Source organism: Tasmannia lanceolata, unplaced genomic scaffold, assembly GCF_043159265.1.
Source record: "Tasmannia lanceolata isolate RefF3 unplaced genomic scaffold, GAP_Taslan_0.1 ptg000029l, whole genome shotgun sequence".
NCBI classification, from domain to species: Eukaryota; Viridiplantae; Streptophyta; class Magnoliopsida; order Canellales; family Winteraceae; genus Tasmannia; species Tasmannia lanceolata.
Genome location: NW_027518706.1, coordinates 9997049 through 10013658, shown reverse-complemented (window position 1 = coordinate 10013658; position 16610 = coordinate 9997049). Strand labels below are relative to the sequence as shown.

The following is a 16610-nucleotide window of genomic DNA, read 5'->3' as shown; positions in this document are numbered from 1 at the left end:
TTTTTTTTTCGGTACCATAGGTATCCCCACGCCACTTCGTGGGGCGGGACTATTCCCTAGGGATGCATGCAGGCACCCGGAAGACCACGCACATCGGGTAAACAAGGGGGATTCGAACGCTCGTCACTGGGAGCAAACCCATGACTTTACGCCAAAGAGCCACACACTTTTCATCTCTTCTATGAGAGCAAGGGGAATGGATTTTGCAAAGTGGGTCCCATCTTATATTGATCTCGACTGTTTATTTTATCGGCCTTGGTTTGGGTCCAGTGTTGCCCAAAAAATCAAGATGTAATCCTAAGGTCCAAATAATGTGCATTTTTTGTCGTTGAATATGAACAGTTGCTTATTCCAAATAATGGCTGGCTGCTGCTGTAAGGTCGAGGAGCAGCGAGGGTGAAGGTAATTGTCCCATATATTGATTTCCAAATAATGTCTTGCAGAACATAATTGAAAATCGGATTTTTTTTTTTCACTATTGTAGCTGATTTGGAAATCGAAGGATCTGAACTAGTTCTAAATCTCATCTGCAAATGTGAGAAATCCAAATCTAAATCTTGTGGGTATCAAAACATGAACTTAACGGTCTTAATGGTTTAGATCTTTGAAGAAAGTGTATACGGTAAAAAGTTAATTTAAAAAAAAAATTCAGTTGAGCTTCCATTCATTTGTTGCGACCGCACGTACTAGGCCTTGCCCCAAAAATCATCTCCCTGAGAAGACCCTAACTCTTCGAACCATATAGATTTTTATGAGGTGTTTGTATTAGATTGGAGGGTTAGGATCATTCAATGGAGCTGATTTTTAGGATCATTAGACTTAGAATTCTTATTTATAAATGAAGTCTTCTTCAGAACCTACTTTCAATGTTTGGTTCTTGAACCAGAATCGAACGTCCAATGGAGTGTCCATGTGTTCTGCTGCATAGTTATAATTTTGGTTAGAATATTTTTTCAACTATTGGTATACAGAGGAATTAATTTGAACTACATACATGCATCTAGCCTCAAGGATTAGGTTAATTCCTAACTTAAGAGTTAGACAGTTGGTATATGGGAACTTGGGGCCCATCGGATCCTCGATTCAAGTGTCCATTGGGTGCTTAATGAAGTATCAATGTTCTCTCAAATGCTCAAATAGAAAATGCAAAGATGTGGGGTCCATCCTCTTTTCCATGAAATCTTTGTTCTGAATAATCAATCTGGACCATCGATCAAGTAGACGATCACGAAACGACCCAAGTGTAACACGCATCCCATATCAAGATTAAGGCGTAACAAAATCAATGCTCTAGTAGAAACTTAAAGGGCTTAAGGGCCTGATAAGACTAGGGAGCTAGGATCATCTGATCAAGGTAGAGCCCACAAGTCATCCAATCCAATGGCTAGGACTGCCTATTGAGATTTGAAATTTAAGTATGGCCCACCCAAAAAAGAGATCAACGGTCCAGAACTCCTGATGAGGTGTGCAATAGTGATGTGGAACTTGGTGGTTGGGGAACAACGGGAGGAGCGGAGAAGGCGTTGGTAATGGGAAAGAGAGAGTCAAAATGAGAACCCGTCTTCGTTCAATGTACACTCTTTTAGGATCCTTATAAAAATCTCACTCCTCTCTTCGCCTTTCTTCTCTCCTCATAATATTATTATCTTCTACCCTCCTTTTTTATAACAACAACCCAAATCTCTCCTCTTCTTCTTCCTCCCACAAGGTACGTCTGTATGTTTGTTCTGTTAGGTTGGTTTTTTTTTTTTTTTTTTTTTTTTTATCAATGATGGTGAATAATGTATTTAGCCCAATAAAATTTTGGATGGGTTTTTCTTATTTCATATGTAAACTCTATTACATCAGATTTTGAATTGAGATTATGTTCCTGGTTATTTAATAAGGGGATTTTTTTATTATGTGGGCCCATTTGAAGATTTTTTTTAACCATTGATTTGAATATCTACTAATTTAATTGGTTAGAATTAATTCATTGATGTGTTCTCTGGTTTTAATTGTGAGATCCATTTGATTTGATTGCTTATCTAAGGCTTATTTGCTTGTATGTTATTGAATTTATTATTTATAGGAGTTATATGTGGCTATCAATTATTGAGACCCTCCCCACACTGAAAGTTTAGACGATAAAAGAAAAGAAGATAAACCAAAATTTTGATAGTAGATATAATTTGATCCGAGGGTGGAGATGATTCACAGAGAAGATTTTTTGGGGCATGGCCACCTGCCTAAGGAACTCACCAGAGCCACCTTTGAAGGAGGATTTGGGGTCCTTGATCAATGTTGTGCGCCTCGAAATGCCATTAATTATTTAGTTTTAAATTAATTATGCTTAGATGATGTTAACCCTTTGATTCATTAGTATGATTTAAATAATTGTATATACCATTTATCTTGGAAATGATATGTTGAGAAAATCTGTCGGGCAAATCCTCCAATCCGATCGTGAACAAATAAACGGAAAACGGGAAAAGTAAAAATAAACACAAGCCAGAAGATGAACACTAAGATTTTACAGGGTTCGGCCAATGCCTACATCCACGGGCGAGAACATGATCTTCCACTATGACGAAAATAATATACTAAGATTACAATGGATAAACTCAAAACCCACAGACCCTCAACCCTTTCCTTACTTCTCTCACCCAAGACCGTACACAAGAGAAACCCAAGAGAAACAACCCACAAGAGAATTCCCAATATGTTGGGGTTCCACGCAAAAGCAAATAGTCTAACGGCTAGCTTTTAGGGGTGAGTTCTACCCACTTAAATTCCCTGCACAATAGAAACCCGAGAAAAGACCCAAGAAGAACCCTCTTCCTCTTTTTCTTTCTTCTTCTTCTCTCTCCTCTCATCTCCCTCCCTCTCTCTCTCTACTTTCCTCTTTGCGACCGACACACAAAGAGCATCCCACCCCTTTTCTCTTGCCGCCACACTCTTAGCCGTGAGAATAAGGAATGCTTTATACTGGGTTTTCTTAGAACCTAAAAAGGCAACCTATTTCGTTTTTCTTGCCTTCCCACAAGCCGTGAGAAATGAGGCAACTTTCCCAACAATCTCTACCTTAGATTATTTCCCAATCACCTGAAGTTTTTCCATTGATTTCGCCACCGGTCCGGTGTCGTCGCGGAACTAGGTCTTTCGAAGTACTCAGCTACACACCATCGAATCATCCTGGTTCTGACTCTTTCCGATTCGATCAACACGGCCAATGCACATATGTAGTTGCCAACCCGTTGACTCATCCAGTCAACCCTAAAGAGGGATCTCGATCCATCCTCCCGAACGCAGGTAGTGTCACCTTCTCACCATCATTTTCAACTTGGAAACCTATCTTTGCACCGACTACCAAATAGACCCTACGTGTGCGCACACCATTACCCTATTTCCAACTAGCCATCGAGATCTTAGGAATACTAATCACCCTGCAGACGATATAATCCGCCACCCTTTTCTCCTTTCATCAAAATCATACAATCGCGTTGATTTTCATGGCTCCACCTGCAGCTGAAAACCTGCAACCTCTGAGTCTAGCTGTTGTCTCCATTCACGAGGTGGGTGGTCTGACATGCGACAGACTAGCCACGAAATGCCTTTTGCAATGGACCCTAGCAAATCACATATATATATATATATATATATATATATATATATATATAAGGAGTTAAAGGTGAGGTTAATTTAGAAAGGAGGCGACTGCAAGTTCACGACCTCACTAAGGGTGAATCTGTGTCTGTGACAGGTTTTAAGAAGGCTTCTTTAAATAGTGACATGTTTGTAATGGTTTGGATGGGTGAGGAGAATGACTGATAACTATATTGGAGTGTTTGTGGGCTGTAGGGTTTAGTTAGAAATGTCGATAATAGAAAAAGGATGGGGTTTTCAGATGTCTAGTCTAGATCTAGGTGTCACGTGCCAGATCTTGGTATGAGAAGTGTTCAAGGGATTTTTTTTGGAGGTTTAATGTTGCCACACGGTTAGGAAATTGATAGAGAAGGGTTGTAGTCTCTAGGGGCTAAAGGAAAAAGGTTCAAGATAAGGTTTAGGTTAACAGGTTTAAGAAAAAAGATGGATTTTGCTACAGGTTTGAAAAAGGTTACAGATTGGAGGTCTCTTGGCAGTCGTGGGTAGGTTTTGGGGTTTTTGGGTAAGCAAAGAATGGGGTAAGGTTGGTTGAAGGTTTCAAGGATGAAGGTTGAGGTGGTGGTTGGTTGGTTTAATGGGAATAGGGTATATTGTGAATGATGGTGATAAAAAGAAAACCCAACTAGTGTCAGGATTAGACTTAGCCAATTTGAGCCGGGTAGATTCTTTCACCTTATTCATGAAAATTTTCTAAAGGATTCTGTGAAAGTATAAAAGATAAATAACGACTTTCTCCAACAACTTAAGCTTTTGGAGAAGTTGGTAAGTTAACTTGGTATCAGAGCCAAAGGTCTCGAGTTCAAACCTCCTGGATAGCAAAAATCCACATGCGATGGTCGGCCCAAAGTGGGACCACATGTGCCACGTGTTTGCCAAGTGGGCCCACATGCGGGGGAGTGTTAAAGTATAAAAGATAAATAACGCCTTTCTCCAACAGCTTAAGCTTTTGGAGAAGTTGGTAAGTTAACAGATTCATTAGCCGACCCCAACTAATTTGGGACAAGGCTTAGTTGAGTTGAGTTGAGTATGGTGATTAAAAGAAAATAAAAATTGCTGTAGAAGGGGAGAAGAAGAAGAGGAGAAGAAAAGAGTAAAGAGAAAGCTAACCTGGAATCATACTAGGGTTTCCTAGGCATCACACCGAATGTAGAGAGTCATCACACCAGGTCAAAACAAAGAGTTCAGTATTCATTCATCATCATCATCATCATAAGTAATAAGGCCATAGGCTCTTACATTTATAGAAGAGCAGTCCAATAATCCCATGATAATAAAAAAGAGACCTTATCATTTTACCAAGACTCCTTATCCTTTTTAAAACCAAACTCAATATATTTGATGTAAATAAGCAACTTCTAATTTCTACTAATAGTCTTGTGACACTTATCACGTGACTTCTGCAAACTTCCTACTACAACCAAACTGTTAAATTTCATAATCTAGAACTCTTGTACTAAATCAAGCCCAACGAGAATCTCAAGTCGTACCTAAATGCATAAGTGACATGGTGTCAGCCTATGTCACAAATGGTAAAAGGTTGAGTTCAATAACGATAATGACACTCCATCCATTATGATTCCATCAAATGATAACAACAACCTTTTGTAATAATGACAACCTAATGAAAATATTGCTCCAAAATGATATTGATACTCTGACCTACCCCCCAACCCACGCCCCACCCACACCCGCATAAAATAAAATAAAATAAAATAAATAGAAAATCTGAGATGGTCCCTTGTCACATACTCCACCACTTGTGGGAGTTTTTCCATGATCCTCACACAAGTCAAAAAATGAACGCCTTTTCCAAAGAATGAGGTATTTCTAACGTACGAGTAGCTATAGGTAATCATTTTGTCTGTTCAATGTAATATGATCATAAGGTGTGCCTTTGATGTCATCATTCAGAAAAATAAGGTGTGCCTTTGATGTACTCCTTGTATTGTCAATTTTGGCAACAGTGGTAGGAAAAATGTATGTTCGTATCTTTTAGCAGCTTCATCTGTTGTAATCTCGGTACCTTCTATAAAGGGTGACTTTTTCATTGGACTGGATATTTCCACCGTAGGAGGCACATTAGAGTGTCACCATTTCTTGTGAGCACAATCTGGATATCAATCTCAAGTTCAAGATATTTTCTCAGCTATTTTCTCAGCTTTGTGATCGATGGAATAAAAGGTATGTCATTTATTATTTGAATATCGTGCAGACTCCGTCGAACGATTCGTAAGTTCTCATCTTCTAAGTGTTTTGGTTAACAATTGTCGCCTTCTTGACCCTCATATGATAAGTGTGTTCTAAGTATCGTCAGAATCAACTCTAAATGATGATAGCCTCCCTTGTTTGTCGTTTCAAGTCGAGCAGTCTTAGCTCTATGAACCCACCTCGCATGCAAATTTGGATTTGAGTGGCTGAAGTTACTATTTCTTGTAGGGTTGCTTGGCCTGGTACATTTGCCAAGTTTTCTTGATTCGCAAACCTGCGGATAACTTCACTGCACGAACCTTACCTTTTGTGGCTTTCTTGAATTCTTCTGGAACGTAGTTTCTTGTATCTCTGAACAATCTTCGTTGCAAATATTTTCAACAACTAGTTCCTCATTTTATTTCAACAAATGATGGGTGGGTTTCTCATTAGGCTTCACTCCCACTCTAGTGCCGTCCATCAACTGACTATACCCATCTTGGCAACTACGATCATTTAATTATCGTTCATGTTGTTGTTTTGTTTTGTTTTTGTTTTTTTGTTTTTGTTTTTTTGTTTTTGTTTTTTTGGAAATGATTGGTTATCGTTCATGTTGTTCTTCAAAAGATGCTCCTCTAGTGTGTCTGCCTAATCAATACTTGATTGTTCATCTCAATTCTATGAAGTCTAGGTACTTCCATTTTTCTTGTGGTATTTCTCATGCGATCCATAGATTTAGATCTTCCAATTACAGTTCAATACTGTCTATTTTTCAGCTAGTTTTAAGGGCACATCTAGCAACTCCTAGTTGGGTACATCCTACCAGTGCTGGTTGCCATGGTGGCAACCTAGGTTCTAATTCCAATTAATGAGTATGAGTACCATCAGGTCATTATTCAAGCAGCCCTAATACCAAGTTGATGCGGGACAAAGTAATAGAAACAATGAAAAGGTAGGAGTACTAAAACTGCAGAAAATTTCAGATGCATATTTCAGACTGTAAGAAGTGTTTTAAAATTTCTAGGTGAACGAAAATGATCGACCAGGTTGAATACAGGTTTTAGGTTAAGTTTTGGATTAGAAAATAAGGATTGAGGTTGCAGGTTTAAAGACTGCTGCAGTAACAAAAAACTTTGTAATAACTGTAACAAATCTGGAAATAATCTGTTCCAGATAAAATATGTGGCGGGTCTTTGAAATATAAATTTAAGACCTTCAAATAGGATTGTGAGGCCTTTATGTTTATTTTAGGTTAAATCTAAGAGGTTAAAGGCGAGGTCAATTTAGAAAGGAGATGATTGCATGTTCATGACCTCACTGGAGGGTGAATATGTGCCTGTGACAGGTTTTAGGAAGGTTTTTTTGAAATCGGTGACAGGGTTATAAAGGTTTGGAAGGGTGAAGGAAGGGTTTTTTTTTCAAGGGGCAGACCGAAAACGACTTGGGTAGAAACAGTGATGAAAGACTTGATGGCTAGGAACATAACAAAGAACATGGCCTTGGATAGGAGAGAATGGGAGAAAATGATCCACACAGACGAACCCAACTAGGACCAGGATTAGACTTAGTAAATTTGAGCCGGGTAGATTCCTTTCACCTTCTTCATGAAATTTTTCTAAAAGATTCATTTACCGACCCCAACTAGTTTGGACAAAGGCTTTTTTTTTTTTTTTTTGGAGAGGGGGGCGGGGGAGTAGGCCCTTACATTTTTAGGAGAGCAGTCCCACGGAAATAAAAAAGAGACCTTATCAAGACTCCTTATCCTTTATAAAGCAAAACTGTTGACCTATTTAATGTAAATAAGTATCTTCTAATTTCTACCAATGGGTCACTTGACTTCTTCAAACTTTCTAGATAAAAATCTCTTTTCTAAAACTATATGGAATCCTTGTGTTCCCACTTCCTACTACAACCAAACTTTTAAGTTTCCCAATCTGGAACTCTTGGACTAAATTAAACCAACGAAAATCTCAAGGGAACCCTACTTACAACTTAAGTGACATGATGTTAGCTTATGTCACAAGTGTCAAAAGTTTGTGTCAATAATGAAAATTGACACTACGTCAAGTATGATGCCATCAAACAATAATGACATCTTTTTGTGATATTTTTTAATAGGTAAGCTGGGATTGAACCTCACATATTTTTGTGATATTGACACCCTAATGACAATAAATCCCCAAAATGATACTTACACACTGACCTCCTGAGAAATTTAGGGAACGTGGGATGCCTTCCCATAAAGTTGTATCAACATAAACTACTAAAGGTCCTTTAATCAGTTGGTAGGGTGGAATTTTTGGACTGTGGTCCACTTACAATAAGTCTTACCTGTCGAGTGGCCCAGATCTTACGAGTTATATCCTGATCAGTGAAACTATGGGCTGACCTTCCCATTGGTTCAAATAGGTGGCAACCATGGCAATATCATGCTGTACTTAACAGACCCGCCAATGTTTTAGTTCGACTAATACATGCCGAGTCAACTCGTTTAATCATCCTAAATAGTATCAAAATAATGATGTAGCTGAGTTGAGTCCAAGTTGCTGAACATCGGTCTAGACGCTAGAGTCAGTAATGATCTCTATGATATTTTATCTCTGTTAAAAAAGATCTCTGCATGATCATTGACTCATCCGAGTTGACTCGGTTTTAACTTCGTCAGTTTCTCATTTGATTCCAAATTTTGCCCTACCAAGTCAATCAACAATACCTTTGAGCTTTGGCTCACCCTGGTTTAATGAAAAGTTGACCACATCAATGATTTACGCAAATTGACTCTTTTTACCTTGGTCGAGTTCTTGTCGAGTTGAAGTTTTTAAATAGGGTTTATCTTGTTTGTTTGGGTGTGCACTCCCAAAATGGACTGTGGCTGCAAATTTGTAAGTTTTCAATTTGAACTATTTTTTCAGATTTCAAGTTTACAAACAAATTGCACCCAAAACCCAATTAGATTGCACACCCAAATGATCCCTTAGTATTTATCTCTTTGCGATTTCTAGATTGATAAAAGCCAACCAAATGTATCATTCAAAAAAAAAAAAGGTCTAGTGTAACTTTCTGTATATTCATGGCCATTTTCATATCTTCTTCCTACTGTCGTATATGTATGTTTGTTATTTTACTTGTACATTTTTTCTTGAATGGCATTATTTTACTTGTAAATTTGGATCTTGTTCTACTTAAAATCTGCTGCATCTCTCACTCTTTCTCTCTGTCAATGCCAATGGAAATTCAGATATGGATACATTTCTCTTCACCTCCGAATCAGTCAATGAGGGCCACCCCGACAAGATCTGTGATCAAGTTTCCGATGCCATTCTTGATGCCTGCCTAGAACAAGACCCCGAAAGCAAGGTCGCTTGCGAGACATGCACAAAAACTAACATGGTCATGGTCTTTGGCGAGATCACCACCAAGGCCAAGGTGAATTACGAGAAGATCGTCCGTGACACGTGCAGAAGGATTGGATTCGTGTCGGCTGATGTTGGCCTTGACGCCGATAAGTGCAAGGTACTCGTCAACATCGAGCAACAGAGCCCAGACATTGCTCAAGGTGTCCATGGCCACCTCACCAAGAAGCCCGAAGAAATTGGTGCCGGAGATCAAGGCCATATGTTTGGGTACTGTGAAACAACCAATTACTTTAAGCTGTTGGAGATGGCGTTATTTAATCTTTTACACTTTAACACTCCCCCTCACGCGTGACTCCTCTTTTTAGGGTTGGCCTTCATGTGACACGTGGCCCCTCTTTTGGGTTAGCCATTACATGTGGATTTTTAATATCAAGTAGTTTTGAACACATGACCTTTGCTCTGATACCATGTGAAACAACCAATTACTCCAAAAGCTTAAGTTGTTGGGATGGTGTTATTTAACCTTTTATACTTTAACAGGTATGCCACCGATGAGACCCCAGAGTTGATGCCACTCACTCATGTCCTCGCCACCAAGCTCGGCGCTAAGCTCACCGAAGTTCGAAAGAACGGGACATGCCCTTGGCTAAGGCCCGATGGAAAGACACAAGTAACAGTCGAGTATAGAAACGAAGGAGGCGCCATGGTCCCACTCAGGGTCCACACAATTCTCATCTCCACCCAACATGACGAGACAGTTAATAACGATCAGATTGCCAAAGATTTGAAAGAACATGTGATCAAACCAGTTGTTCCATCTCAATATCTCGATGATAAGACCATCTTCCATCTCAATCCATCGGGTCGATTCGTCATCGGTGGGCCCCATGGAGATGCAGGGCTCACGGGTCGAAAAATCATCATTGACACTTATGGTGGTTGGGGTGCTCATGGAGGAGGTGCATTCTCAGGGAAGGACCCCACTAAGGTGGACCGCAGTGGGGCCTACATTGTGAGGCAGGCCGCGAAGAGCGTGGTGGGGTCGGGGCTTGCTCGACGTTGCCTCGTTCAGGTCTCTTATGCGATTGGTGTACCAGAGCCCTTATCGGTGTTTGTTGATACATATGAGACTGGTAAGATACCCGATAAGGATATACTTAAACTGATCAAGGAGAATTTTGACTTTAGGCCTGGGATGATTGCTATTAATCTCGATCTCAAGCGAGGTGGGAAGTTCAGGTTTCAGAAGACTGCTGCATATGGACATTTTGGTCGTGATGATCCGGATTTCACTTGGGAGACCGTCAAGCATCTCAAGGCTGATAAGAAAGCCTGAGTTTGGTCAGCTGAGTAATTCTGTTCTTTTTTTGGGGTGTGTTTTGTTTTGTTTTTTTATTATTCTTTGATGACCAGAGATTCATTTTTAGTATTCTACTCTCTATATCTATCTGAGACGGTTTATATTTGCTTTTGTAGATGTTTCTGCCAACCTTATTTTGGTTGTAGAGGTTTTGGGAGGTGTATTTGCTTTTGATTTTCTTTACTAATGTTTCAACTAAACCTGTTTTTGGTTGGAGAGGTTTTGGGAGGTTTTTAATGCTTACTGATTTTCTTCTGTTAGTGAATGAATGATGTGTTTTTTCATAATTTTTTCCCTTCCTAGGTTCCAAACACTTCTGAATGATTACTATCTCTAGAGAACAGATTAGACATTGTTACTTTCCTAACACTTGACTGAAAGAGAGTGAAGATTAGACATTGTTGTTTGAGTAATGATATATCCCTAGAGAAAAGAATAGAGAAGAAAATGAAATGTTAAAGTGATGCTGATGAGGTGGAAGCAAAAGGCTCTATTATGGGGTTTAAGAGGGTATGCAAATTTAAGTCTTAGACCACTGATTGTTGAAGGAGATTCAACTAATGTTATAGCTTGTGCAAGCATTAAGGCAATTGGTCCTTGGAAGATAGCGAGTATTATAAGGCATCTGGTCCCCGAAAATTAGGCCACAACTTCAACATAAGAAAAGATAAGCAAATGAATGGTAACTACTCCATCACACAATGAAGCTAGAGGGGAGATGGAGGCCTAAGTGGAAGAAGAGTGATGGCTTATGAATATCTGGAAAAAATAAGCTATAGATCTAGGTTTCTGATGGGAAAATTTTCAGATTTTGAAAAATTTTGGAAAAATTTGTTTTACGCTCATTTTATGTGGAAAGAAACTTAGCCATATTGAAAATAAATTTAGTTTCAGGAAAAGTAAAGCCATAGAGGTGGAACTGCAGACATTTTCATGAATTCCCTTGGTGTTTATTTGATGGTGTTGGTTTGAAGCATTAATTAATACGGTGTGATTAGTCTGTCTGTATGACTGTATCTCACTCAATCTAAGTTAGTTCAGAGCCTACTAAGAGACCCCCAAGAAAATGACTGTTTTCTTCCATTACATAAATCCTTCCTTGGAGAAGTTAATACTAGCAGGCCTTTGAATTGGCACGCCTCCATGAGAAATGTTATGAAAACAACCATTCTTCTAATGCGATCTGCGATTTCAATGGCAAACTAAAACTAAAGAGCAAGCACAAGCAATAGCACAAAAGACACAAAGATTATGTGGTCCGGCAAAGCCTACGCTCACAGCAAAGGCAATGAGAAAATCCACTATAAGATCAAGAGATTACAAGAAAAGATCACTGTCTTTCACCAAAACCCACAAAGGAAACCCTAGCACACCCTTTCCCTCCTTCTTAAGCTCTCAACCCTCTTTGCAAGACAATACGACAAAATAAGGACTAAAAGCCCCTCCATATAAAGCGGGCTATAAGTTATTCTTATCGGGCTGAAAACACATAAACCGGGCCGGGCCAACCCTCTTTGCAAGATCATACTACAAAATAAGGACTAAAAGCCTCTATATAAAGCGGGCCATAAGTTATTCTTATCGGGCTGAAAACACATAAACCGGGCCGGGCCGGGCCAAGTGGTAAACGGGCCTTATCCGGGTCACACACAATATTTCGGACTCCAATCGGGTTTGAATTCAAGACACCCAAATCAATAAGAAGTTAAATACTCGCACTATGCATTAAAATGCCTTTCCCTCAGGTCCATTTTGCTGACACTGAAATAATTTTTTCCTTGGAAAGGAAAGTAAAATGATGGAATTTTCCCTTCCCGGTCTGATTGTCACATGCTGTTCATTCTATATTCTTTGTCTGCAAGGAAGTTTTCAAATAATAGCCTTTTGAGCTTCCCACCCAACCGGGAAGAGAGGAAAAGAAATCCGGATTTTAACTTCTACTTACGTTTGGTTACCATGAATTTGTTTCCATGATAAATCTGCATCTCCAAGTTGTGAGAGAGGCGTGGGGCGGGTGAAGTGGCTAAAAATCAATAAACAAAAAACGGGAAACTAGTGTCTCAGGGTGTGAAAAGTGGCAAAAAATCTGGAAAAAAAAAATCATTTACAGATTTTTAGCCACTTCTCACACTCGGAGATACTAGTTTCCCGTTTTTTGTTTCCTGATTTTTAGCCACTTCATCCTCATCTCTATGTGGATACACCGAGTTATTGGGAAAAAGAAAAAAAAAATCATGGTTGCCAAACGTGCCCTTTTGTGATCCGAACCTCTGATTTATTTGATGGGCCCCACAATCAATGAGTCATGAACCAAACGTACCTTACATTTGACAATCCCAACCTTCTGATTTATGGAGATTTTTATCACGTATTGATATCAGCACGACTATTTTGATACCAGGACGAATCACTTTCTTTTACACCTCTGATCGGCTCCCAAGAGGTTTTTTTGTAATCGCAAGAGCCTTTGACAGCTGGCTAGAAAATATAAAACAAGATGCTTTCGCCTCATTATCAAAAGATAGTTGTTTCCAGGAAATGTTATCAGCACTACTGTATTTTGATGGGGGCACTCCTCACTTTATTAAAAGTAAGGTATGGCCCGCACCATAGGATGACCCAAACCATCCATGAGATGGGCCACAGCCTAAATATGTTGTGCACCAAAATTCATTTCCACAAGTTGATCCTAACCATCTATAGATCGGAGGGTTAGGATCAACCTACGGAAATAATTTTTCGGGTACAACATATTTAGTCAATGGCCCATCTAATAAAGTGAGGAGTGCCCTCATCAAAATACAGTAGTGCTGATAACATTTCCCTTGTTTCCCGTCCCTTTTTATAGGAAACTAAAATTGGAATTACAATGTTTTACTAATTGCACAAATGTTATTTGTCTCTTCTGTTTTAATTAGCTTTGGAGAGCTTTTTGGGAATTGTAATAACCTAAAAAGAGATCCTTTATCTGACACGTGCGCAAGAAAACAAGGAATATAGCTCGAATCCCTAGCAAATGCCAAAAATAATTCTAAAAGGACCAAATCAACGGTCGTTTTCACTTCCTTCTTTATTTTCTCTCTGTTTTAAAAATGTTTTCCGATAAGAGGAATGCTAAACTTAGGGGCGGCCTCGCAAAAAATGGGGTGAAAGGGCGCCCCCATAAATGCATGATGGGAACGTGCCAATGGGGGCACCCTTTCACACCATTTTTTCAACGGCGCCCTTGAGTTTAGCATACCTCTTCCAATAATAAAAGTCAAGATAAGTTAGTGCAATTATTAGCTTTTTTATATGCTTGTGTTTCTACATTACGGGCCCACTTATGTAACGCCCTCCCTCGAAAAGTTTTTTGGCAAATGACCTATCTATCTGTAATTACTAATTAGGGTCAAATATCAAAAGATGCGAGTGCAGATATCATTTCCCATGAGGAGAGGGTTCTAGGCTTATAATATTCTAGCAAAGTCAAAGGCGGCTTTTGAAATATTTTGTGATAAAATGAAAGCTCATACAATGACACGTGCCTACTGTGTCCCACCTCAAATTGATCCAAACCGTTCACTTTATAGGTCTTCGTCCTTTCCAATTTCAAGCATTATTGCATGTTAGGATCGGAAGACTAGTATGATCTTTATATCATAAGGGAGAATTTATATGATGTGTGGCCAAATTGTCTAGTATTTTTCAAAAAGTACTGTATGGCCCACTTCATAGGATGATCCAAGCCGTTCATTTGTTGGGCCACAACTTAAATAGGTTGTACCCCCAAAATCATTTCAATAGGGTGATCCTAACCCTCCGATAGGATAATCCTTAGGAAATGGTGTTTTGGTGCCAAACCTATTTACATTGTGGACCAACAAATGAACGGTTTGAATCATCCTATGAAGTGGGCTGTATTGTACTTTTTGAAAAATACTGGACTATACGGAAATCAAGTGGATGGTTCAGATCAATTCGACCATTCTTGATTTTTATCGACATTGATCTTAGGGATGAGATGATCGTTCGGTAGATAACAACTCTCATGTGATCTAACGGTGGATCACATACATATGCCATGTAGGACCCAATGTCAAACTTTTAGAATAATAGAATCTACTACAATATAGTGGGAGGAAAAAGAAATTTCTTTTCTTTTTATATGGGATTTACGGTCGGCATTACTCTTTTACCATTAACCCCTTTGCTAATATCTAACATCTATCTCTATGAGAAATTATTTGAGGGTAAAATCGTAATCTACATACGAAAAGCACCGGCACAAGGTACTGTCTATGACAATTACGAAAAAAACTACCAAGAAGAGGTAATGACATATGACAATGACGAAATAACTACTTTATATTACTCATGCAGGACACTTCCAAAATATTGACGGATTTCGGGCACCTGAAGAGGAACAACAATTATGGAAACCTCTACCGATTGGAGGGCTAGGATCAACCTATATCGATTGGAGGGCTAGGATCAACTTCTGGAAATGATTTTACGAGCACAACCGATTGATGTTGTGTTCCATCACATGGACAGTTTGGATCAACCTATAACCCTCTATAGATCGGAGGGTTCGGATCGACCTATGAAAATTATTTTTGGGCCACAACCTATGTAGGCAGTGGCCCATCTAATGGACGGTTTGGATCATCCTATGGTACGGGCCATACCGTACATTTTAATAAAGTGAGGAATGCGATCATCAAAATACGGTGAGTACTGCCATTATAAAATATGGTAGTGAGACATTAGCATTATATATAATTTGAAATCATCGTTGTTACTTGGATGCTCACAATGGACGGTTTGGATAATCCTATGGTGCGAGCCATACCGTACTTTAATAAAGTGAGGAGTGTGATCATCAAAATATAGTAGTGCGGATAACACTTTCCTTTGTTAATTGTTAGTCCTTGTTTGGTTTGGATTTTGAGAACCGATTGTGAGTTAAAAACTGATTATTGGTGACTCACTATTGGTTCTCAAAATACAAAACAACCCGGCTTGAGTTGAGGTGGTCAACAATTGGTACCATATCAAATTGGGTCAACCCGAACCAACCCAACCTGAATTGGAAATTGGGTTGGGTCGGGTTGGGTTGGAAAATATGGGCTCCTTGGGTTGCGTCGGGTTGAGACCCAAGTTGCACCCTAATGATGACGAAAAAACTACTTTTCCTTATTCACTATGTGCGGGTTAAACTACGGAAAGTTTGATATTACGAATGCAGGACACCTATAAAAATATTGACGAATTCTGAGCAGCTTAAGAGGAACAACAATTATGGAAACCTCTATAGATTGGAGGGCTAGGATCAGCCTATGGAAATTATTTTACGGGCACAACCTATTTATGTTGTGTTCCATCACATGTACGGTTTAGATCAACCTATGATGTGATATGTACAATTCTTTGTTGTAGGGCTGGCAACAGGAAGGGCGGGGTCGGATGTTGCATTCCCTGTCCCCGTCCCCGCCGGAAGGACCATTCCCCGTTCCTGCCTTGTCCCTGCTTCGGGGATGGTGGGGAATTCCCGTCCCCGCCCCGCGGGGAATACCTAACCCCATCCCCGCCTCACACAAAAATCCTCAACTCAAAAAAACTTTTTGACATCTGAAAAAAAGAAAAAGACAAACCGTATTTGTGCACTTATCAAAATATGGTAGTGCCAATATCACTAGCATAAAAAAATATTTACTGTTAACTTAAAAAACACTAAAACAATACTAAAATAAGAGGATATTGGTAATGGCTTGCATAGTAAAATGGGCACGGGGCGGGTCCATCTCCATCCCATGCCCGCCCCGTCCCCGCTTCGGGGAAATTTTTAAGTTCCTGTCCCATCTCCGCCCCGTTCGGGGCGGGCGCGGCGGGTCCCTGGTTTCACTGGTGAAATTGGCAGCCCTAAGTTTGTCGGCCCGTGCGAAGTTTTTTGCTAGTATAGAATAATACCAAAAGTGAGGAGCGAGTAGTCCTTAAAAAAAAGTAGAAAAAAAGCGAAAGGGCAATGATAAATTGGCACCCTCTGTAGGATGATTCGCACCATTGTAACGTGAATTGTG

General features: G+C 39.6%; 1 protein-coding gene across 1 annotated transcript; it reads left to right on the top strand.

Annotated features, from left to right (window-relative positions):
* The first annotated feature begins 1552 nt into the window (after window positions 1-1552).
* Window positions 1553-10817, top strand: LOC143859150 (S-adenosylmethionine synthase 1-like). Its single transcript, XM_077369829.1, has 3 exons — window positions 1553-1708; window positions 9071-9455; window positions 9729-10817. The coding sequence occupies exons 2-3, from the start codon at window positions 9073-9075 to the stop codon at window positions 10522-10524; spliced, it is 1179 nt and encodes a 392-aa protein (XP_077225944.1). The 5' UTR covers window positions 1553-1708; window positions 9071-9072; the 3' UTR covers window positions 10525-10817.
* The last annotated feature ends 5793 nt before the right edge of the window (window positions 10818-16610 follow it).